This window comes from Mauremys reevesii, linkage group 11 (assembly GCF_016161935.1).
Source record: "Mauremys reevesii isolate NIE-2019 linkage group 11, ASM1616193v1, whole genome shotgun sequence".
NCBI classification, from domain to species: Eukaryota; Metazoa; Chordata; order Testudines; family Geoemydidae; genus Mauremys; species Mauremys reevesii.
The window spans coordinates 7257577-7282476 of NC_052633.1; the positions used below are offsets into that span (position 1 = coordinate 7257577).

The window sequence follows — 24900 nt, forward strand, 5'->3', positions numbered from 1 at the left end:
GCCGCAGGGCTGGAATTAATCCCAGTGGTGAGTCCCGGAGAGGGGTGAAGCACAGGGAGGCAGTCCTGAGTGGTCGGTGTTCCCACTGAGAAAGGAGAAGCTGAGAGGAGCTCAGGGGAAGCCAGAGGCCTGGGAACCAGAGGAGAGGCTGTGTTAAGCACAGGCTAGAGGGAAGCAGCACAAGGGGCTTGGTGGTAGGAAGTGGCCCCCCCACTTTTAAACAGGTTCCGGAGCTTCTGCCCGGGGATTTTGGTGCTGAGATCTTGTGCACCACAGACTTCATAACTGTTGAGGTGGTCAGAGTCAAAGCCCTCAGTCACAACTCTGTCATGTCCTCTGCCTCTTTCTTTGCCTGATCCTTGGGTGGGATGTGTTGGCCGATGCTGATCTCTCCAGCTTTGCTCTGGTCATAATGGTCACCTCTGGGTCTGAAGTGAACTGCATGGATTACTGTAGAGGATGCAGCTTGAGCCAGGTGTCCCTGGACTTGCAGATTCTGGAAGAAAAGGCTTGGGCACAGAGCACTTAGCCAGGATATGGCTCCCCCCTATGCAAAGAAAAAAGTGTCTTTGTATGTTCCTGATGGGGATTGGTCCATCACAAGATGGGCAGTGTTTGAATCCTGAGGGTTTGGATTCTGCCACGAGGCTTGGTGGTTGGCGTGATGCACCTCACCCCTAGAATAGGAAGCCGATCAGGTCTTGGAAGAAAGCAGCAGTCAGCCACTGTCTGGATTCCATCTCACTGCCCTGGCGGTAAGAGGGAACTCAGGGAGGGACGGGACTGTCCCGTATGTCATAGAATCATAGAATCTCAGGGTTGGAAGGGACCTCAGGAGGTCATCTAGTCCAACCCCCAAGTTGTCCTTGTTTGGGAGCATGAGAAGACACAGGGAGCCTGGTCAGCTCCAACAGACCCTGCTGTTCTAACACCCTCCGAGCTCACACTGGGATACACAAAGACACATTCTCACACAAGAACAAGGAGACAGAGTTGCAGAGAAAAAAGCTTCAAGAAAGAAAGTGTGATCAACAGAGACAGAAAGCAGCTGAGAGCTCAAGGAGGATAAGGATGAGGTGAAAGCCTAGGGATCTGGCATGGAAGAGGCCACCGGAGACTTTGGAGAGAGCAGTTTCAGTGGAGTGGTTGGAGAGTATTTAAGTTAAACTGGAAGAAAGGAACTTGACCCTGTGAAAGAAAGAAATATGGTGGGGTGACAGCTGAGGAGGGAGCTGGATTCAACGGGAGTTTCTTATGATGGGGCGGACCAAAGCAGATCTACATTGTGAGGGAAAGGAACTGGAGCAGAGTCAGAGGTTGAGGAGGAGGAGAAGGGATAACAATGGTACAAGTTTGATCAGGAGGTGGAGGAAATGGTCTCACTGGGGTAGGTGGAAGGGCTGACCCACCACTCCTGCCGACACAACATTCCAGACAGCTGTGGACTTTCACTTTCCTTGAGCATGTTCCTTTTTGAAACTTACAAATGTCAGTTACAAAGTCGGGTTTAATTTACAACAGAGAAAATCTCTAGCCAGTTAATGTCAATGGCCAGTCTCCAGACTTACACTGCTGCACAACAGCGGACTTTGGCTCACCTACTTTTCAGCAAAGCCTGCACTTTGTTTGGTAATATTGCTTAGACTTTTAACTTATGTTAAGCCAATGATGTTTGCCTATAGCAAGAGAAAATCATTTGGAGTCTAATTCACATTCAATGCAGGCAGCATCCTATTTTGTATTTTGTGTGGCGAGTCAGGGAGGAGGGTGTGTAAATTAGGCACATTACAATGAGGTATAATGATCATTGCTCATCTACAGCATTTTCCACAGAGAAAATATCAAAATGAAAGTGCAAACACAAAACAGAATCACTGGACATACCTGAGATAGGTTCTTCGCCTCCTCACAGTTTATGCCTCCGATGAAGACCATGTTGGGCATCACTGGTTTGGGATACTCAAACACAAAGTCGTATCTCAGGAGCCATATGGAGCCATTTCTGTAAAGTGTTGGTAAGTGCACATCTCTCTGGAGAAACTTTGAAGCAATGTCTTGGTATTTGGTATACAAATCCTTAAACAGTGGTGTCTCTAAAGTGCTAACAACTAGGTTCAGCACTCGCTGGGTAAATGTCATGTGGTCTGTGTAGCTGGTATAGCATCTTGGGACATAGGAAACAGGGTTCGGAGATTTACTGATTGCATGCTCTAAACTGCATGGAAAACCACGAAAGAAGTACACAGAAGGGATGGAGAGATATTCTGCCAGGATCACCCCACATGGCAATGCTGGGTCTGTGAAGAGTGCATCAAATTTACTCTCTTCCAAGTATTGTATGATTTCTCTGTTCTGCAGCAGGCTGTCACAGTTATGAAAAAACATGTTAACGACGTACATGTTATTCCGGTATTCTGCAAGGATAGTGTAGGGAAAGGAGACCTCACGAAAGAGACTGTTAGCAAATTTACTAAAACTCTGGTCAAGATCTTCCTGGATGTAAGGCACAGCATACGTTTTCCTTGTGTAGTGCTCTGATTCTTTCAAGAGCAAATTAACTTCTGGAGCAAGCACTACTATTTCATGTCCTTTCTCACTGAGCTTCTCCACCACTGCACGCATGCTGAGCCAGTGACTTCCATCCTGAGGGATCACCAGCAGCCGCCCACCTTCCACAAACCCCAAGGAGAGTAAGAAAGGAAAAATCCCTGCAGCAAACAAGTAAAAAGTGGGAAACAATGGAGCCATCTCAAAGCTGGAAGATGATTTGACTCTACAGATGTTGCAAACTACTTTTTATAGCTGAACTAACACTGCCCAGAGTTTATATTGCTTGCAACCTTATTTGAACTCATCTACTTTTACTGCCTCATATACTGACTTGGCACAACAAAACCTTTGCTCCTCTAATGGACAAATTCTACCCTTGCATTTGCAATGCAACATTCCCATTCAAGGACCATATCTTTGTTTTACTCATTAACTTAACGTTAATATCTGCACATTGAATTGCAATAGCCACCTCTCCCCTACTCCAAGTCTATGCCAGTCAATCTGAGTCAGCACATTTTATCTCCCAGAGGCCTCTTTATTATTACAGGTTATTCACATCCTAAATCAACAAAAGTAGTGAACATAAAAACATAAGAATGGCCATACCTGGGTCTGACCACTGGTCCATCTAGGCCAATATCCTGTCTTCCGACAGTGGCCAATGCTAGATGCTTCAAAGGAAATAAAGAGACCAGGACAATCATCAAGTGACCCATTCCCTGTTGTCCAGTCCCAGCTTCTGGCAGTCAGAGGCTAGGGACACTTCACAGCATGGTTTTGCATTCCTGCCCATCCTGGGTAGCTGCCATTGATGGACCTATCCTACACCAACTTATCAAATTCTTTTTTGAACCCAGTTATAATTTTGGCCTACACAACTTCCTCTGGCTACAAGTTGCAGAGGTTGACTGTGCGCTGTATGAAGAAGCACTTCCTTTTGTTTGTTTTAAACCTGCCGACTATTAATTTCATTGGGTGACCCCCTGGTTCTTGTGCTATATCAAGGGCTAAATAATATTTCTTTATTCATTTTCTCCACACCATTCTTGATTTTAAAGACCTCTATCATATCCCCCATTAGCTGTCTATTTTCCTAGCGGAAAAGTCCCAGTCTTTTTAATCTCTCCTCATATGGCAGCCTTTCCATACCCTTAATCATTTTGTTGTCCTTCTCTGTACCTTTTCCATTTCTTTTTTGAGAAATGGCAACCAGAGCGGCACACTGTATTCAAGGTGTGGCTATACCATGGATTTATATAGTGGCATTATGATATTTACTCGTATTATATATCCCTTTTCTAATGGGTTGTAACGTTTCTTTAGCTTTTTTGACTGCCACTGCACATTGAGTGAATGTTTTCGGAGAACTATCCACAATGACTCCAAGATCTCTTTCTTGAGTGGTAAAGGCTAATTTAGACCCCCATCATCTTGTATGTATAGTTGGGATTATATTTTCCAATGTGCATTACTTTGCAGTTATCAACACTGAATTTCATCTGCCATTTTATTGCCCAGTCACCCAGTTTTGTGAGATCCCTTTGTAACTCTTCACAGTCTGCTTTGGACTTCACTATCTTGAATAATTTTGTGTCATCTGCCAGTTTTGCCACCTCACTATTTACCCCCTTTTCCAGATCATTTAGGAATAGGTTTAACAGCACTGGTCCCAGCACAGATCTCTGGAGGACACCACTATTTACCTCTGTCCATTCTGAAAACTGACCATTTATTCCTACCTTTTGTTTCCTGGCTTTTACCAGTTATCAATCCATGAGAAGACCTTCCCGGTTAGTCCATGACTGTTTACTTTTGGTAATTTAGTCTTGAGAAACGAAGACTGATGGGGGCCAGACAACAGTCTTCAAATATGTTAAGGGCTGTTATAAAGAGGATGGTGATCAATTGTTCTCCATGCCCATTGATGGTAGGACAAGAAGTAATGGACTTAATCTGCAGGCAGATTTAGGTTAGATATTAGAAAAAGCTTTCTATCTATACGGATAATTAAACTTTGAAATAGGCTTCCAAGGGAGGTTGTGTAATCTGTCATTGGAGGTTTTTAAGAACATGTTGGACAAACACCTGTCAGGGATGGTCTAGGTATAATTGGTCCTGCCTCTGCATGGGAGAATGGATTAGATGACTTCTCGAGGTCCTTTCTAGCCCTACATTTCTATGGTTCTATGAACTTTTGGGTAGTCCAGTCAGAAAATGGAGTTTGTTTCTGTGGAAAATTTACACTTTTCTATGAAAAAAATCTAAAACTCAAGTTTTTTGTCCCAAAACAGAAATATTCCAATTAGGGAGTACTGCCTCAGTACCTCCATAGACGTTTTAATTTTGGTGCACCCATTCTCCTCTGTAGGCCAGGGTCTCAGGTCAGACTACATCTCCCATAATGCATCAGGGTTCCCTCTTGGAGAGGGGCGCTAGTGCATCTTGAGAGATGTAGTCTGGCTGGAGAGCCCCACTCATAGAGAAAATGGGGACATGAGGAAACTCAACTACAACTCCCATTAGGCACTATGGCTACAAAGCCAACTTGTCATATTTTGTGTTTTGGGTGAAATATATCTCTTTTCGAGGACTTGGTTTTCTGAGAAAATTAAAATTTTCCATGGAAAGTAGACAACACAAATTTCATTTAGTCTAAATGCCAATTTTTCATCAACAAAAAAGTTTGAACAGAAGATTTTCACCCATTTTTATGCATGGGGTTGTTCTCTTCCCTTATTACCGGGCCAAACTATGTTTCTGATGGTACATTCACGGAAGATCTTGCCAGCTATCCCATAGCACCCAAGTTACTGGGAACATGGCTGGGAATTGTGGATGCTGCCATATGGCCCCATGCACACTGGGACATCCTCATTCCCTATGGTGACCACAGTTCCAATGTACTGGATTAATCCTGCTTTAGTGAGACTTCCTGTCATCCTTCTTAGTTCTAGGTATAATCCTTCTGCCAGGTAAAGCCAGCAGCAACAAGGGCCAGGTTCAGTATCTAGGGGTTCCTTTTCAATAATACAACACAAAACCAGCTCAAGCCCCCATCACATGACCTGGGACAATTACACACCACCCCCTGGGTGCCTCTAACAGGCAATACTTCCCCCAGAAACCCAAAGTTCCTTTAACGTGCCTATCCCTTCTCTGCACTCCACTCACAGTTGCTGTCTTTGGCCAGTGCAGCCCCAAAGTTCAGAGGTTCATCCGCAGAGTTCACCTCCCACCCTGTGTGGAAGTGGGGAGTCAGGAAGCACCTTACAAGTGAGCTGCTCTGGCACTCGCTTGTCACCCCAATGGCTGATTGCCACGCATCTCTGCAGGGCTCTGCTCTGACTCTCTCTACCAGCCGCCCTGCTGGCCACTTGCCATTCCTCTCCACCAGCCACCTGGCTAGCCACTCACCAAGATATCTTCAGAGCCCCCCCTTTAACACAGCTCTCAGCAATTTCAGCTGTTAGTGGGAGAGCCTCACAGCTGGTGCATACTGGGCAGTCTCTTGCAATAGAGACACTATCCCAAGGTAGGTCTAATACTTATACCTAGGTACCAGTAATTTCAGCTCTGCAGCATATAACAAGACTCCCAATTGAGTCTAAACTAGCCCTTTTATTATATCATGAAAATAGGAGGTATCAAACAGTATCTTTTAAAGAGAACCCCTCCCTCTCTCAACTCATTGGGCTTTGGAACCCATGTACCTAGCGAGTGCCATTCTGTTGAGGGTGAGTCCTTCCATCATTCTGAAAACTGACCATTTATTCTTACCTTTTGTTTCCTGTCTTTTAACCAGTTACCAATCCATGAGAAGACCTTCCTGGTTAGTCCACGACTGTTTACTTTCCTTAAGAGTCTTTGTGAGGGAGCTTTCTGAATGTCCAGGTACATTGGATCACCCTTGTCCATATGTTTGTTGATCCCTTCAAAGAACTAGATTGTTGAGGCTAATATCCCTTTACAAAAGCCATGTTGATTCTTCCCCAATATATTTTGCTGAGCCATGCGCCTGAGAATTCTGTTCTTTACTATAATTTCAACTAATTTACTTGGAACTGAATTTAATTTTACCAGCCTGTAATTGCCGGGGTCACCTTTGGAGCCTTTTTTAAAAATTGGCATCACATTAGCTATCCTCCAGTCATCTTGTACAGAAGCTGATTTAAGTGATAGGCTACATACCACAGTTAGTAGTTCTTCAGTTTCATATTTGAGTTTCTTCAGAACTCTTGGGTGAACACCATCTGGTCTTGGTGTCTTATTACTGTTTAATTTATCAATTTGTTCCAAAACCTCCTCTATTGACACCTCAATCTGGGACAGTTCCTCTGATGTGTCACCTAACAAGAATATGTTGGAATCTCCCTCACATCCTCTGCAGTGAAGACTGATGCAAAGCCTTCATTTAGCTTCTCTGCAATGACCTTGTCTTCCTTGAGTGCGCTCAATTGTCCAGTGGCCCGACTGATTGATTGGCAGACTTCCTGCTTCTGATATACTTAAATTTGTATTATTCTTATTCTTATTATTTTATTAGCTGTTTAGTTTTTGAGTCTTGTGCTAGTTGCTCTTCAAATTCTTACACTTGACTTTCCAGAGTTGTTTCCAGCTGTTTAATGGTCCATAGACATTCAGTAAGTTTTTTTTTTTAAACTGAAGGAACATGGTTGTTTCAGTCCAGGACTTCAGGCAAGAGCCATTCCTCTACCTGTGATGTCAAGCACATTCCTAGCTCTGTATTATAAAGAGTGGGCAAGGTATTGCCTGGACTATAACCCTTTTGCACTGGCAGAGCAGTACATTAGGGTTGTGAAGTTGTCCTGTCTGAGTAGCTAGGAATTTCCTTTACGTATGTATAAAATACAATAGGAAAGTGCGAGGAGGAAGCTACTTTTCATAGCTTTTTTATTATGGAAGCAAAATCCCATGTGATGTACAACCAGGCTCATGTCACACTATTGCTGGGGCATGCTGGAAACATAGCCTTTGCCCCAACCCCTCTCCCAAAGTGCACTGAGAAGAGCTCTAGCACATCTGAGTCCCTGGCCCAGTGCTGTGTTTTGAGGAGCACTCAATGGAATAGAGGGAATGCTCTTCGTCCCATAATGATCCAGCATTTTAAATTTACTAGCACAAGCCTGAAACAGATCAGACAAGAAGGAAATTCTAACGAATACTTCTGTATCTCTTCAGACAATAGACAAGCGTTAGAACCTTTCAAGGTTTGCTGATGACACTTTTCATCAGTCAGTAGAGAAATGCAGTGTTCTGCACACACAAAGTGACCCTACACAATTGACCTTTCCATGAGTAAATAGATTGCATAAGTTGTTCCCTGGATGTGGAGTACAAGGAAGAGTGACTTTGCAATTCAAAGTAAGCCAGCCAGGCATCTACTTCATATGTAGTTCCCCCTTGGGGTGACCAGATAGCAAGTGTAAAAAATTGGGACACTTTTTTTTTCGTGGCCGGGGCTGGGGGAGGGGAATAATTGCCTGTATAAGACAAAGCCTCTAATATTGGGACCTTTGATCACCCTAGGCCCAGGGCTCCCTAACACAGCTCAGTTGACGCAAGTCCCACTAACCCTGCATTTAAACTGTGGTGCAGACTCACCCAAAGTGGCCACTGACTCTCCCACCTGGCTTTATAACCACCCCTACCCCCGCTGAGGGAGATAGTTGCGGGGGCACATGGGAATCCGCCCCACATTGAGGCATCACCCACCACCACCTCCGGCCGCTGCAGGCTGCAATCCTCAGCCAAACACCCTCGTTGGGTCACGGCTGCAGCGGCCCAGGCGGGCTGGCCATGTGGGGACGACGTGGTGGGGGCCGGGTTGCTATTTACCCCGCTGGCATGCGCAGCGCCCAGCACTGACCAGAGCCCATGCACCGCAGGGAGCTGTCCGTACGGTGAGTGGGGAGCAGAGCTATGCGGTCTGCAGGGCGGGGCCCCATCCAGCCACCCAGAGCCAAGCGGCAGCGGCTCCCTGAATGGCACTGCGCCGCCGCTTCAGGGTGGGCTTCTCCCCCAGCTCGCAGCCACGCCGGCTCACTGCGCTTCCCGGGATGGCGGGAGCCTGGGGCGGCGCTCTCCGGCGCTCTGCGCCACGCACGGGTCCCCAACCCTAAGAGCCAGAGGGACCTGCCGGGGGGTGAGGTGGGGAATCCTAGTGGTGCTTACCTAGGGCGGCCCTCTGCCTGCTGCCAGCGCTTGCAAGCCCCACCCCCACAGCTCTGATTGGGCATGAGGGAACTGGTGCAGCATGCAGAGATCCCCTCCGCCTCTGTGCCTAGGGGCCGCCAGCACTGCAGGCTCCTGCTCGCGGGTAGGCGCACCGCCAGGAGCTGCCCCAGGAAGCACCACCATGCCAGCCCTGGGACTTCGGCGGTGACTCATGGAGAGCAATCCCCAATATCAGGACAAAGGGCGTCCTGACTGATGTGTGGTCGAGATGTGGAACAAATGTGTTAAAATCGGGACTGTCCCAATAATATCGGGACATCTGGTCACCCTATATCCCCCTTAACACTCAGTCTTGGTTGGTTTTCCTAGTGCAAAGCTTATAAGGCCATCGCCTGACATTGCTTTTAGATACTGCAGTTGTAAATGAGAAGTTCTGTAAATGAAATGGTGGCAAGATATGATGCAAAGGTAAATATCTTTTTCTCACTGTTCAGAGGTCTGTCCTTTAAAAGAGATTTCCCATCACATACAGATTCTCAATGCAAAAATTTCCAAGATAGACGAAAGAACACAACATTAAAAAGGTACAGTAAGGATATTACCAGAATCAGAGAAATGAAATTTGAATGCTGCTCTCACAGAACCCTGAGAAAGTTGTGATTCAGATGCAAGTCCACCCTGTAAACCTGCAACTCTTAGCCACTTCTGGAAAAAATATCACCTATTTATGCAGAAAATATTCAAGAGGGACAGAGGAGGAGCTATTTGGAATTATGGGCAATTATTCAGCAGTCCTAATAAAGAGGAGCCCAAACTCAGTGCACTGGGAAAAATGGATCTATATTTTTAGATTGGATAAGAAATAGGGGATCTTTCTTCTCCCTGAGCCAGAAGGTTAAGGTACAAAGTACTCACATCAAGACTTTATAGAATGTAAAGAATAAACAGGCTACCAAAGGCAGATTATCCTTTCAGCTTTCCTTGGCATTCGAATACCACCGCTGGCCTGGGATTCTCAAGCTCCACCTTGTTTAAGCAGCAAAGAATCCTGTGGCACCTTATAGACTACGGACGTTTTGCAGCATGAGCTTTCGTGGGTGAATACCCACTTCTTCGGATGCAAGTAGTGGAAACTTCCAGGGGCAGGTATATATAAGCAAGCAAGAAGCAAGCTAGAGATAAAAAGGTTAGATGGTTATTCACCCACGAAAGCTCATGCTGCAAAACGTCTGTTAGTCTATAAGGTGCCACAGGATTCTTTGCTGCTTTTACAGAACCAGACTAACACGGCTACCCCTCTGATCCTTGACACCTTGTTTAAATCACTTCAGAAGGAGCCATTTGTTCGAACTTTATCAAAAAGGAACTGTTCTTCAGTGCAGACTAATAAATTCAGCATGTAGGTAGATACTATGTTGGATGTATGGCTGGTGTGTCATCTCAGCACATCAGGGGCACAGTGAGTTTCTGTTTAGTGTGTAAGCAGAGTCAGGATGAGCTCTACCCTGACATCTGGTGGTAAATTATGAGGAGTGGGCAAAGGAATTTCAAGAATGTGCATTGGAGTGGGGAAAGGAATTTCAGGAACGTGCATTTGCATTGGCAAACCCACTCCACTTAGCATAGAGTACAGCAGCCTGGGATGGTTATTTTCACAGCTGTGGGATCCCCAATTTCTTTGTTATTGGGGCAGGAGGAATAAAATGTTGTCACCTTGATTAAGTAAATTAGGAACTACAAAACTGTCTTATGATAAAGGGTTTCATTATAAACTAAATAGCACTTGCTAGACAAGGGACATGGGTTCCAAAACCCAGTGAATTGAGAGAGGCTGGGGACAGGTATCTGTACCTGGTGGTGCAGGTGCCTTGTGTGAGCTGGAAGCACCAGCTCCACCTATGCCTCTCTCCATTGTGGAATATCAGAATTGATTTTTGATTCCCTTAAGAATCTAGTTACAGGTTACTGAGCTGAACTCACTTTGGGCTAATGGTGCACTAGCACTGGGGCTCCCCTACTGTGAGCTGAAATCACTAAAGAGCTGGAATTGCTGAGCTGAGAACACTGAGTACTGTGCTAACTACTGGGGGAGCCTGAAGCTACACTGCAGAGCGGAGTGGAGCAGTTCGTGAGGATGGCTGGAGGAGCAGTTTGTGGAGCCATGGAGTGAGTGGGGCCGAGCAGTTTGCGGGGACGGCTGGTGGACCAGAGCAGCTGGCAGAGCGGAGCAGCTGTGGGACGGGTGGAGCGGCGAGCGGAGCTGAGCAGTTTGTGGGGACGGCTGGTGGAGCAGAGCAGCTGGTGGAGCAGTTCGTGGAGAAGGCAGGAGCAGAACCCCACGGACCACGTAAGGTGCCCCTTTCCACCCAGGCTGGGGGTGGGGACAGGGACCTCTGCAGATAGACTCTCGAACTCTGGGGCTGCACTGACCCGGGACAGAGACTTTTGGAGTGTGGGATTGTTGGGACTGTGGGTGATCTTTGGGTTGCTGGACTCAAGAGCCCGTGGAGAAGGACACGGCCCAATTTCCTGGGGTGGATCTTTGCTCACGGTTTAATCTATGAACGCTAATTGAGGTATTTTCCCAATTGTGTTTATCTCATGTAATTAAACGTTTTCTGCTACACCGAGACTCTGTGCTTGCGAGAGGGGAAGTATTGCCTCTTCGAGGTGCCCAGGGGTGTGTGTAAGATTTTCCCAGGTCACTGGGTGGGGGCTCGAGCTGGTTTTGCATTACGTTGTGGGGAAGGGACCCCTATGTATTGAACCCGGCCCTTGCTGCTATCGATTCGGCCTGGCAGAAGGGTTACAAGTGGAACACAGAGAGGAGGGCTGTCTGGGAGATTGGTTAAGACCCTGGTATAGATGAAATGAGACTCAAAGCTTAAAGACAAAAAAGAATCTGGCGCAGGGTTGAATACACACTTACTATGCTTCATACCACAGGGATACCTACAAATGAAATACAAGGCAGGAACTGCAAAAATCACCCTCAATGCTTCATCTAAGCAAAGCCCTTCAAATTTACTCTCTGAACGGTGAGTAGCAGTCTGGGTCCGTAAAAGGCTGTTACCATCTTCAAAAATAACAGTGGGCAAGAGCCTCTCCTGCAGAGGAGTTGTGCTGGGTGGGGTCCTGTAGAGTGGAGAGGAGCTACTGTAAGGGTATGACTGGACTGCAATGATTGGGTGTGATTGCATTTAGAGCCGGTGCTAGGCATACGCAGATGAAGGCTATGTTTACACTGCAGCCCATCACTTATGTCACTCAGATGCATGAGTGACATAAGTTACACCAACATAAGCAATCACAGAATCACAGAATCTCAGGGTTGGAAGGGACCTCAGGAGGTCATCTAGTCCAACCCCCTGCTCAAAGCAGGACCAATCCCCAACTAAATCATCCCAGCCAGGGCTTTGTCAAGCCTGACCTTAAAAACCTCTAGGGAAGGAGATTCCACCACCTCCCTAGGTAACCCATTCCAGTGCTTCACCCCCTCCTAGTGAAAAAGTTTTTCCTAATATCCAACCTAAACCTCCCCCATTGCAACTTGTTACTCCTTGTTCTGTCACCTGCCACCACTGAGAACAGTCTAGATCCATCCTCTTTGGAACCCCCTTTCAGGTAGTTGAAAGCAGCTATCAAATCCCCCCTCATTCTTCTCTTTTGCAGACAAATAATCCCAGTTCCCTCAGCCTCTCCTCATAAGTCATGTGCTTCAGCCCCCAATAATTTTTGTTGCCCTCAACCTCTGGAACTCTTTGCCAGAGAATGTTGAAGGCCAAGACTATAACAGAGTTCAAAAAAGAACTTGATACATTCATGGATACAAACTCTCACAGCTTTGGAAGAGCATCTGGAATGCTAGTGCTAGACTTTCATAGAGTGAAATAACAACATTTAAAAAGGGTTGCTGAACAAAGCGATCTTTACCAAAAGTCTCCATTAGTGCCTCCACATGTTCATCTTTGTAAGGCACTGGATAGGTCTTAATTGTGAAATTCTTGCCGGATTTCAAAAACAGATTAGTATCTGGTGCCACAAGGACTATTTCGTGCCCATTCTGATGGAGCTTCTCCACGATAAGACGCATGCTCAGCCAGGCACTTCCGTCCATAGGCATCACCAACAGCTTCCCCCCTTCGGCAAAGCCCACAAATATTAACAGCGGAAGAAACTTTATCATGGGTGGATCAAGAGATCTAATCCCAGGAGCCATCTCAGTGTAAGAAAAACAAAACATTCTGCTAAGAAAGTTTTGAATGCAGAAACTGAAATGAAGAGCTGCAGAGTCCCCGGCTGCCGCTTTGATTTGCTTGCATTAGCTTCTTGGGTCAATATTTACTGTTTTACAATTAAACAACAGTTTCCAGGAAGCACTTTATAAGCAATAACCCTTTCAAATGGGAGATTATTGACCTCAAGGTAGAAGCTTCACCTTATATGGGTCTGCACAAATTTAATGAATAACTATCTTCTCTCTTTTCCACATGATCTGTTCATGGGTGGCAAGTTCTATGGGACCGTGGTGCCTGGGCACCAGGAATATTCCTGGCCCAGGGCCCAGCTCCAGCAATGTTTGAGGCCGGGTCTCTGCCTCGGCCCTGCCTTCCACCCCAGGTGCCCCCCACCCCGCGCATCCCCTGTCCGTGAGGAGGTACGCTAAGTGCTGCATCAGGGGGGCTGTGTTGGTGAGTATCTGAGTGTCTGTTGCAGGGGACAGTTTGTCAGTTGGTCAGTTTGACTGTGTGCTTGATTGTTTGATTGTTTGTTTGAACAGTGTGAATTGGGAGAGCTTTGTTCCAGGTGGATCTTGAGTGGGCCCGACTGCTATAAAAAGGAGTTCGCCCAGGGAGAGCCCACTGAGGCTTTCATCTCGTGGGATTCTGTGAGTTGCTGCAACAGCTGAGGAAGCTCTTAGAAGCATGAAATTATGGAAGGTGAGCATTCAGCTGTTGTAACCTGCACAGGTTGTGCCATGTTTGTTTTTCTTCCACAGGACAGAAGCGACTTTGTCTGTAAAAAGTGCAAGCTGGTCTCCATATTGGAAGAGAAGGTTTGAGGTCTGGAGCAACAAGTATCAACCCTCCGTTGCATACGTGAAAATGAAGATTTCCTGGTCAGACATCAGGATATGCTTCTACGGGCACAACGTCCTGATGAATAGGAGCAGGCTGTGCAGAGGAGAGAGAGGGAGGGTGAAGAAATTTGGCAGCATGTGACCTCCAGAAGAAGAAAGAGGAGTGTCCATGTACCAGCAATGGAGATACAGATGAGCAACCGTTTTCATGTTCTCTCCACAGGTACTAATGCGGAGAGTGGAGTAGATGGTACATCTGAGAGAAGGGAGCAGAAGGAGACTCCACCGATTGCAAGGCACAAGATGCACTGTCCTAGGGATGGGGGTTCCACGACCACCACTCCCAAGAGAAGGAGGAGGGTGGTGGTGGGCGGGGATTCCCTCCTCAGGGGGACTGAGTCATCTATCTGCTGCCCCGACCGAGAAAACCGAGAGGTCTGCTGCTTGCCAGGAGCTAGGATTCACGATGTGATGGAAAGACTGCCGAGACTCATCAAGCCCTCGGATCGCTACCCCTTTCTGCTTCTCCACGTGGGCACCAATGATACTGCCAAGAATGACCTTGAGCGGATCACTGCAGACTACGTGGCTCTGGGACGAAAGATAAAGGAGTTTGAGGTGCAAGTGGTGTTCTCGTCCATCCTCCCTGTGCAGGGAAAAGGCCTGGGTAGGGATCGTCGAATTGTGGAAGTCAACGAATGGCTACGCAGGTGGTGTTGGAGAGAAGGCTTTGGATTCTTCGACCATGGGATGTTGTTCCAAGAAGGAGGAGTGCTAGGCAGAGACGGGCTCCACCTAACGAAGAGAGGGAAGAGCATCTTCGCAAGCAGGCTGGCTAACCTAGTGAGGAGGGCTTTAAACTAGGTTCACCAGGGGAAGGAGACCAAAGCCCTGAGGTAAGTGGGGAAATGGGATACAGGGAGGAAGCACGAGCAGGAGAGTGCAAGAGGGGAGGACTCCTGTCTCAGACCGAGAAAGCGGGACGATCAGTGAGTTATCTTAAGTGCCTATACACAAATGCAAGAAGCCTGGGAAACAAGCAGGGAGAACTGGAAGTCCTGGCACAGTCAAGGAACTATGATGTGACTGGAATAACAGAGACTTGGTGGGATAACTCACATGACTGGAGTACCGTCATGGATGGATATAAACTGTTCAGGAAGGACAGGCAGGGCAGAAAAGGTGGGGGAGTTGCACTGTATGTAAGAGAGGAGTATGACTGCTCAGAGCTCCGGTATGAAACTGCAGAAAAACCAGAGAGTCTCTGGATTAAGTTTAGAAGTGTGAGCAACAAGGGTGATGTCATGGTGGGAGTCTGCTATAGACTACAGACCAGGGGGATGAGGTGGACCAGGCTTTCTTCTGGCAACTGGCAGAAGTTACTAGATCACAGGCCCTGGTTCTCATGGGAGACTTCAATCACCCTGATATCTGCTGGGAGAGCAATGCAGCAGTGCACAGACAATCTAGGAAGTTTTTGGAAAGTGTAGGGGATAATTTCCTGGTCCAAGTGCTGGAGGAACCAACTAGGGGCAGAGCACTTCTTGACCTGCTGCTCACAAACAGAGAAGAGTTAGTAGGGGAAGAAAAAGTGGATGGGAACCTGGGAGGCAGTGACCATGAGATGGTCGAGTTCAGGATCCTGACACAAGGAAGAAAGGAGAGCAGCAGAATACGGACCCTGGACTTCAGAAAAGCAGACTTTGACTCCCTCAGGGAGCTGATGGGCAGGATCCCCTGCGAAAATAACACGAGGGGGAAAGGAGTCCAGGAGAGCTGCCTGTATTTTAAAGAATCCTTATTGAGGCTACAGGAAAAAAACATCCCGATGTGTAGGAAGAATAGAAAATATGGCAGGCGACCAGCTTGGCTTAACAGTGTAATCCTTGCTGATCTTAAACACAAAAAGAAGCTTACAAGAAGTGGAAGATTGGACAAATGACCAGGGAGGAGTATAAAAATATTGCTCAGGTATGCAGGACTGAAATCAGGAAGGCCAAATCACACTTGGAGTTGCAGCTAGCAAGAGATGTTAAAAGTAACAAGAAGGGTTTCTTCAGGTATGTTAGCAACAGGAAGAAAGTCAAGGAAAGTGTGGGCCCCTTACTGAATGAGGGAAGCAACCTAGTGACAGAGGATATGGAAAAAGCTAATGTACTCAATGATTTTTTTGCCTCTGTCTTCACAAACAAGGTCAGCTCCCAGACTGCTGCACTGGGCAGCACAGTATGGGGAGAAGGTGACCAGCCCTCTGTGGAGAAAGAAGTGGTTCGGGAGTATTTAGAAAAACTGGACGAGCACATGTCCCTGGGGCCGGATACGCTGCATCCGAGGCTGCTAAAGGAGTTGGCAGATGTGATTGCAGAGCCATTGGCCATTATCTTTGAAAACTCATGGCGAATGGGGGAGGTCCCGGATGACTGGAAAAAGGCTAATGTAGTGCCCATCTTTAAAAAAGGGAAGGAGAAGGATCCGGGGAACTACAGGCCAGTCAGCCTCACCTCAGTCCCTGGAAAAATCATGGAGCGGGTCCTCAAGGAATCAATTCTGAAGCACTTAGAGGAGAGGAAAGTGATCAGGAACAGTCAGCGTGGATTCACCAAGGGCAAGTCATGCCTGACTAACCTAATTTACTTCTATGAGGAGATAACTGGTTCTGTGGATGAGGGGAAAGCAGTGGATGTGTTATTCCTTGACTTTAGCAAAGCTTTTGATACGGTCTCCCACAGTATTCTTGCCAGCAAGTTAAAGAAGTATGGCCTGGATGATTGGACCATAAGGTGGATAGAAAGCTGGCTAGATCGTTGAGGTCAAAGGGTAGTGATCAACAGCTCCATGTCTAGTTGGCAGCCGGTTTCAAGTGGAGTGCCCCAAGGGTCGGTCCTGGGGCCGGTTTTGTTCAATATCTTCATTAATGATCTGGAGGATGGTGTGGACTGCACTCTCAGCAAGTTTGCAGACGACACTAAACTTGGAGGAGTGGTAGATACGCTGGAGGGTAGGGATAGGATACAGAGGGAGCTAGACAAATTAGAGGACTGGGCCAAAAGAAACCTGATGAGGTTCAACAAAGACAAGTGCAGAGTCCTGCACTTAAGACGGAAGAATCCCATTCACTGTTACAGACTAGGGACCGAACGAGTAGGAAGCAATTCTACAGAAAAGGACCTAGGGGTTACAGTGGACGAGAAGCTGGATATGAGTCAACAGTGTGCCCTTGTTGCCAAGAAGGCTAATGGCATTTTGGGCTGTATAAGTAGAGGCATTGCCAGCAGATCAAGGGATCTGATCATTCCCCTCTATTCAACATTGGTGAGGCTTCATCTGGAGTACTGTGTCCAGTTTTGGGCTCCACACTACAAGAAGGATGTGGAAAAATTGGAAAGAGTCCAGCGGAGGGCAACAAAAATGATTAAGGGGCTGGAGCACATGACTTATGAGGAGAGGCTGAGGGAACTGGGATTGTTTAGTCTGCAGAAGAGAAGGATGAGGGGGGATTTGATAGCTGCTTTCAACTACCTGAAAGGGGGTTCCAAAGAGGATGGATCTAGACTGTTCTCATTGGTACTCAATGACAGAACAAGGAGTAATGTCTCGAGTTGCAGTGGGGGAGGTTTAGGTTGGATATTAGGAAAAACTTTTTCACTAGTAGGGTGGTGAAGCACTGGAATGGGTTACCTAGGGAGGTGGTGGAATCTCCTTCCTTAGAGGTTTTTAAGGTCAGGCTTGACAAAGCCCTGGCTGGGATGATTTAGTTGGGTTTGGTCCTGCTTTGAGCAGGGGGTTGGACTAGATGACCTCCTGAGGTCCCTTCCAACCCTGATATTTTATGATTCTATGATTCTATGAAAACAGCCCAGGGCCCCCACTCACTGCCAGCAGCGCAGTGGAACTGAATGGCTTCCTGCCTGCTCGCTCCATGTGGCTGCCGGCCCCTCCCTGCAGCCCCTGGGCAGGGTGGATCTGTGTCCTGCCCCAAGCGCCCCTGTGGCCAATAGGAAGCTGCGGGGGCAGTGCCTGGGGGATGAAGCACATGGAGACTCCTGGCCTGCCCTGCCTAGGAGCCCCAGGTAAGTGCTGCACCCTCCTACCCCCTCCCAGAGCCTCTGTACAGCGCAGCGGTTGCCTGTGGCCCACCCACCCACTCCCCTCCCCGCCTGGGCCCAGCTCAGGGTTAGGCCGGGAAACTGTTTGAAGGCAACACGTAACTTGTATTAGAAAAGGGATTTTATCTAATATAGAAGCGTGCAAACTCTTTGGAGTGCATGTGTCAAAGCAAGCTGATATCTGGGCAGCTGGTTTCATGCCTTCAGGGGTGACGAGCTAGAGTGGAGCAGTGCAAATAGCTGGTTACTCAGAACTCAGGCAGGATGTATTTAGGGAGACTCCAGATTGGAAGGTTTGTTGGTATCACCCTGTGAAGAGTTACTGAACTGGTGAGAGGCATGGCGAGATCATATGCTTGTGGACTGGCTACTGGTGTCAGGGATCTGAACCATAGCTGCATGGCACAGAGGCCCCCAAGATTCCAGGGCAGGCAGTGACAGACCTCCTTACTGGTCTGTGTCGTCCCCAGAACATCACAGTGCCCCAGGTAGGGAAAGTCTGGTGGGGGCAGAAGAATGACTCATTCCTCCACTGGACCCAAAATTCTGCCTCAGTTGTGGTTCTTCCCTTCCTGTGCATACCATGTTGCCATACATACATACATACAGATGTTACCATACATCTGGGTTTCCCCAGAGAGCTTCTTTTTAGAGCCTCCCTCCTCTCCAGGCAGATTTTTCAAACAACAGGCAATGTCCAGGGTTTTTGCAGAGCAGAGGCTGCATCTCAGAAAGAGCCCTGATTGGTCCGCTTCCCGATTGGTCCCTCCCCAGTATCTGCAGCTGATTGGTCCATTCCTCCACAGCTGCAGTTGCTGGATCTCATCCCCACCACCCAGGCCCCAGCTCCCAGCCCTGGGAAGTCCCACAGGGAGGCACTGACTGACAGCTGTCTCTGCATCTTGGGCTTGCGCCAGCCAACCTGCCAGTGAGTAACCCTGCCGCAGGTACCCCTGCCACTCCTGCAATTCCACCCTTCCCTCCAGTTCCCCTCCACCGCCACTCCCCCGTGTCCTCTTTTTGGGAACCTGAAATTGTTGTGTGTTTGGTTTGTGTGGTAATAGAATCTTGTGTTGCTATGGAAACTGAGTTAGATTATTAGGAGATAGCCCAGCCAGTTTTGGCTGGGTTTTGGTTAGTTCAGTGTGTGGCAATAAATGGCTGCTTTTAAGGTTTACAGCTCTCTGTGTCTCCAGTGATTTCTTCCTAAAACCGTTGCCCCCAAGGATATAACAGAAATATGTTAAACCTGCTTATGCAACAATCTCCGCATACTGATGCCCCAGTTGTTTGAACTTGAGCCTGCAGCAAGACCGAGAAGTTGTGGCTTTATCATGCACTTGAGTTCACAGGTATCAAGTTGCTGTATCACCTGAGTTAACATCACATTAATGTCCTATGACACAATTTAATGGGGGGTTTCAAACAGATCATGTTCCTCATGCCTGTGGTAAGAAGGAAGTTCAGAGAAGCTGGCCTACTGCAAAATGCTGGAAGAGCTGCCAAATGAATATGTCTTAAATATTGCTCCTTTAAACAAAGAAATTGTGACCTTTAATAATAAAAAAGTACAGCAGTATCTTCAGTTGGTTCCATCTTTAAAAAAATACAGAACGAATGAAACAGACAGCAAAAATATTACTTTGTGAAGGAATTACCTTTTTTTTCCACATGTTACAAAGTGCATCAATTCAAACTTTCCTGCTCCATGAAGTAAGAAAAGGGATCATTTTACTAAGATGTGCCAAAGAGTTAGTTTAATGGTGTATTTGAAACATTTTTGCACAGAAAAAAAATCCACGAACTAGCAAAGCCCCCATCCAGAATCTTCTTGATAACTGTGAGCGATGGAAACGAAAGCCTTATGGAACAGCGAGTCTGTTCTCAACAGCACTGCAAGCAATGTGAAGGGGTGGCAAGGAAAACGGCAAATGTTTCCCTTATTCTTATTTGCTTTTAAGGTTTTGGGTGGGGACCTGGGGTGTGTCCTAGTCCAGCAATTAAATTTAACAACCTTGTAGCGGGGAAAATACCAACAAACCCCATCAGAGTAGCATTTAATTTTAAAAAGGGAGAACCACATGTGAATGAGGGTGCTAGGTAAGTGGTAATTAAAAAGAGCAGACCCCAGGGTAAAATACCTGCAAGCAATATGGAGACTACTTTTTACGTTTTTTAAACTCCAAAATAGAGGCTCTGACTAAATGCAGACCCCAAATCAAAAAAGACCATATGAGGACCAAAAGAGAACCGCCGTGGCTAAACAGGAGACTAATGGAGGCCATTAATGGAAAAAAGGCATCCTTTAAATTTTGGAAGATGAATCCTAATAAGGAAAACAGGAAGGCGCATACATTCTGGCAAGTCCAATGTAGAAGTATATGAAGGCAGGCCTTCTGAATGTCTTTCCTTGAACTTGCAAAAGATCCAAAAACTAACGATAAACTTATCTTTTCAGACTGTCAGAGTTAGGAAAGCCCCCCACACAGGTAGTGGGGCCACGAGAGGGTAAAGGGGTTAAAGGAGCACTCAAGGAAAACAAGGCCATTGTGGAATAGCTAAATGAATTCTTTGCATCAATCTTTACTGCCGATGCTGTGGAGGAGATACTCATATCATAGCTATTCTTTCTGGATGACAGATCCTGCAGTACTGTCCTCAACTGATGTGTTAGTAGAAGAGATTTTAGAATAAACATGTCATTAACATACATAAGGGTGATCCAGTTGATACAGTGTTGATACAGAAAGCCTTTGACAAAGTCCCTTGCCAAGGGCTCTTAAGGAAACTAAGTAAACCTAGGATAAAGGGAAGGTCCTCTCATGGATCAGTGACTGGTTGAAAGATAGAAAACAAAGCATAGGAATAAATGGTCAGTTTTCACTATGGAGAGAGGTGAAGGAGGGGTCCCTTAAGGAACTGTACAGAGTCTGATGCTGTTCAACCTATTCATTAATGATGTGGAACAAGGGGTGAACAGTGAAATGGCAAAGCTTGCAGGAGACACAAAATTATTCAAGATAGTTAAGTCCAAAGCAGACTGGGGAATTAGAGTGCGTGACACTGGCAGACCAGATGCCAACTCATACAAAGGCCCCTAGGCCTCACTGAACACTTACAAATGCATAGCTGGAAACCAGTCTGACTCACTTGTGTGTCAATAGTATTAAAATAGATGTTAGAGTTATAAGAATGGGTTTAGAGTTTGAACTTTATGAAATGTTAGTGAGTTGCTGCCTGCATTAATCTCACTTCTAATATCTGTATCCTGTGTTATAAGGTAATAGTTAAGTGTTTTGCTCTGTAACTATGCAAGTGTTTGCTATGAAACTGTAAATCCGCCCAGTCAGGAGAGAAGCATAACTGAGCGTGAAATACTAGTTTACCACAAGAGGTGTCATCTTCTTCCCAACAAAAGAAGGCTTATAGATACCAGACAAACCATTGTGGCACATCAGTGAACAAAAGACTTGGTTGATTGCTTCCCCCATACCCATAAAGAGGGGAATGCACAAACTCTTATTCCATCACACCTTGAACTCTGGGGGAAGGGGAACTGAAAATTATGACTTTTGGTGTAAGGGGCCATCTATCAAAAAGGCAGGTTGATGGCAAGATAGACTGGAGTGCCTGAGGGGACTGGCTGTGACACCATGGTTAGACTGTTCTAGCACTTAAGGAGTTCACACTTGATACTTGGTTGGTGAAATCTAAGTACAGAACTCACAATCAGCTTGGGGTTTGTGTCTCTGTGTGTAACAAACTTATGATTGTGAGCCAGTCTGAGAGTGACCTCACAAAACTGGGTGACTGGGCAAAAAAAAAAAAAAGGCAGATGAAAGTCAACACAGATAATTGCAAAGAAGTGCACATTTGGGAGGAAACAAATCTATATTATACATATACAATTATGGTTTGTAAGCTATCTGTTACCATCCAAGAAAGAGATCTTGGGGTCTCTGTAGATAGCTCTCTGAAAATTTCCATGCAATGCACAGCATCGGTTAAAAAGGCTAAGAGTGTGCTAGAAACTATTAGGAAAAGGTTAGAAAATAGGACAGAAAATGTATATAAATCCATGGTGTGTCCAAACCTTGAATACTGCGTGCAGTTCTGGTCGCCCCATCTCAAAAAGGATTTAGTGGAACTAGAAAAGGTTCAGAGAGGGGCAACAAAGTTCATCAAGGGTATGAAACGGCTTCCATTAGCAGAGAGATTAAAAAGGTTAGGGTTGTTCAGCTTAGGAAAGAGATGACTAAGGGGGATAAGACAGAGGTCTATAAAATCATGACTGGTGTAGAAAAAGTGAATACAGAAATGTTATTTACCCATTTCCCACAATACAAAAAAGAGGGGTTGTGCAATCAAGTTAATAGGCAGCAGGTTTAATGCAAAGAGGAGGAGGTACTTTTCGACACAACACACAAGTAAGCTGTGGAGCTCATTCCCATGGAATGTTGTGAAGGCCAAAAGTATAACTGGGTTCACAAAGGAACTGGCTAAGTTCATGGAGAATAGGTCCATCAATGGCTTTTTTCCAAGATGGTCAGATTCAACCCCATGCTAAGGGCAACCCTAGCTCTCTGATGACCAGAAGCCAAGAGTGGAAGACAGGTGGATCACTCAGTAATTGCCCTATTCTGTTCACTCTCCCTGAAGCTCAAGAATGGCCCAATGTCAGAGGCAGGATACTGGGCAAGTCGGACTATTGGGCTGATGCTGTATGGTAGCTCTTATGTGCTTATATGTGTTCTTTAGGTAGCAAATGCAAAAGGATGCAGAAGAACCTCTTCCTGCGTTTATGGCATTGTATACATTTCCCTACTATGCTGCTTAGATTTCTCCAAGAGAAAACCAGTGCCTAATATAACAAGAACTATTTCCAATTGAGTTCATTCTGTTCGTGCTGAGCAGGGACATCCATTCTGAAGTGTCAACAGTACACAGAATGAAGGAAGGCTAAAACCCTGAGACTATCCATTTATCTTCCTAAATATTTATCCTGTGTCGCTTACCTTTCTGCCAAAGAGACACTTGAAACCAACATTTTATTGCCAAAAGCTGAAACACAACTGGCTTTTCACTATGAGATTTAAAGCTTTTTCAGTCCTCTGACTTGTGCCCAAAATAAAGCTTCTCCACTCTGCAGTGTTATCTGTATTTCCCCTTTGCTTGTTTTTGTCCCTATCCACAGTGCTTTGTCTGAATTACATAACCCCACTGACCTTTCCCCTGCTCTCACTTTATCTGAGTCATTCCAAATCAGCATATGTACCATCACCTGCCTGCGTGATTCCTCCACCAGGTCACTGCCTCTACTGTTTATATTTGCTTAATCACTTTCATGTTCCAGCCATGAGGGGCAGCAATGGTGAAAGCATGAACATGCTTGTGAAAGAAGCACACAAAGGCATGATGGAGACTGGCACTGCTGATGGAAAGGAGGCACAGTAAATACAAATGCCAAGACCTAGGAAGAGGCTAAGGGCAGGTCTACACTTGCAGTGGTGCAACCCGGCAGGTAAGTGTAGACTAGCCCTAAGTTGTGAAGGCCCTTAAAGGTGAAGGCAAGGAACTTGTATCTGATATGGTGAAGAGGGAACCAGTGAACGGACTCCTTCAGTGGGGTGACCTGGTCAAAAATGATGGGCAGCAGCTTTTTGTGTTGACCTGCATGGAGTGACTTAGCTTTCAGGAAGAGCAGAGGAGGAGGAGAATCCAGTAGCCAGATGGGAGGTAATGAGGCCCCAGATGTGATTTTTAGTGGTGTGGGTAGAGAGAAAGGGCTGAATCTCAGAGATGCTGTGGAAGAAGCAGCAGCAGCAAGATTTAGCATGACCTAGATGTGTGGTTCTAGAGAAGGGACTAATCTGAGATGGTACCAGGTTATAGGCCTGAGTAACGGAGAGGATTGTGATGTTGCTACCAGTGAGAGAGGAAGAGGGGAATGCTCCAAGGGGTAGAACAGAGCAGTTTAGTTTTAACAATGCTAAGGTTAAGCTGAGGGTGAGACCTCACTGAGACTCAGAGAGACAGGCCGAGATGTGGGATTGGATGGAGGGGGACAAGAATAGACAGCTAGATTTTTAATCAGCGATGTATAACTGTTAATTAAAGCCAAGTAAGTAGATACAATCACCTAAAGAAAGAGTGTAGAGCAGGAGTGGGAAAACTACAGCCTGTAGTCCGGATCTGGCCTGCCAGCTGTTTTAACCTGGCCTTGAGCTCCTGCTGGGTAGTGGGATCTGGGGCTTGCCCTGCTCCAGTGCTCCAGCCGGAGCAGGGTCAAGGGCTGCTCCACACGGCTCCCAAAAGCCGCGGCAAGGCCCCCCTCCAGCGCTCCAACTGGGGAGCAGGGTCAGGGGCTGCCCCTTGCAGCTCCCGGAAGCCATGATATGGCCCCCCTTGGGCTTCTACACACAGGGTCAGCCAGGGGGCTCCGCTCTGCCCCAGGCGCCACCCCTGTAGCTCCCATTGGCCGGGAACTGTGGCAGTGTGCAGAGCTGCCTGGCCGTACCTCCACGTAGGAGCCGGACAAGAGACATGCCACTGCTTCCAGGAGCTGCTTGAGGTAAGCCGCCACCTGGAGCCTGCACCCCTGAGCCTCCACCCTAACCCCAACCCCCTGCCCCAGCCCTGATCCCCCTCCCACCCTCCAAACCCCACAATCCCAGCCTGCAGCACCCTCCTGCAGCACCAAACTGCTCATCCCCAGCCCCACCCCAGAGCCTGAACTCTCAGCCAGAGCCTGCACCCCTCCCTGCATCCCAAACCCCTGCCTCAGCCCTGATTCCCCTCCCACCTTCCGAACTCCTTGGTCGCAGCCCAGAGCACCCTCCAACACCCCAAACTCCTCATTCCCAGCCCCACACTACAGCCCGCACCCCCAGACAAAGCCCTCACCCCCTTCCTGCACCCCACCCCCAGCCTGCTCCTGCACCCTGAACCCCTCATTTCTGGCCCCAC

At 47.0% G+C, this 24900-nt stretch overlaps 1 protein-coding gene across 2 annotated transcripts in view; it reads right to left on the reverse strand.

The window, feature by feature from the left end:
- The window catches only part of LOC120374450 (UDP-glucuronosyltransferase 1-6-like), an 80833-nt gene that overhangs the window by 52016 nt on the left and 3917 nt on the right, over positions 1-24900 (reverse strand). Inside the window, exon 1 of one of the 2 annotated variants that reach the window (XM_039494178.1) lies at positions 1885-2759. The exons of the other annotated variant lie outside the window; for it this stretch is intronic. Coding sequence (XP_039350112.1) covers positions 1885-2748 — 864 coding nt within the window. The 5' untranslated portion in view covers positions 2749-2759. Of the gene's footprint in view, positions 1-1884; positions 2760-24900 lie in introns of those variants that run through there. 2 annotated transcript variants of the gene reach the window in all.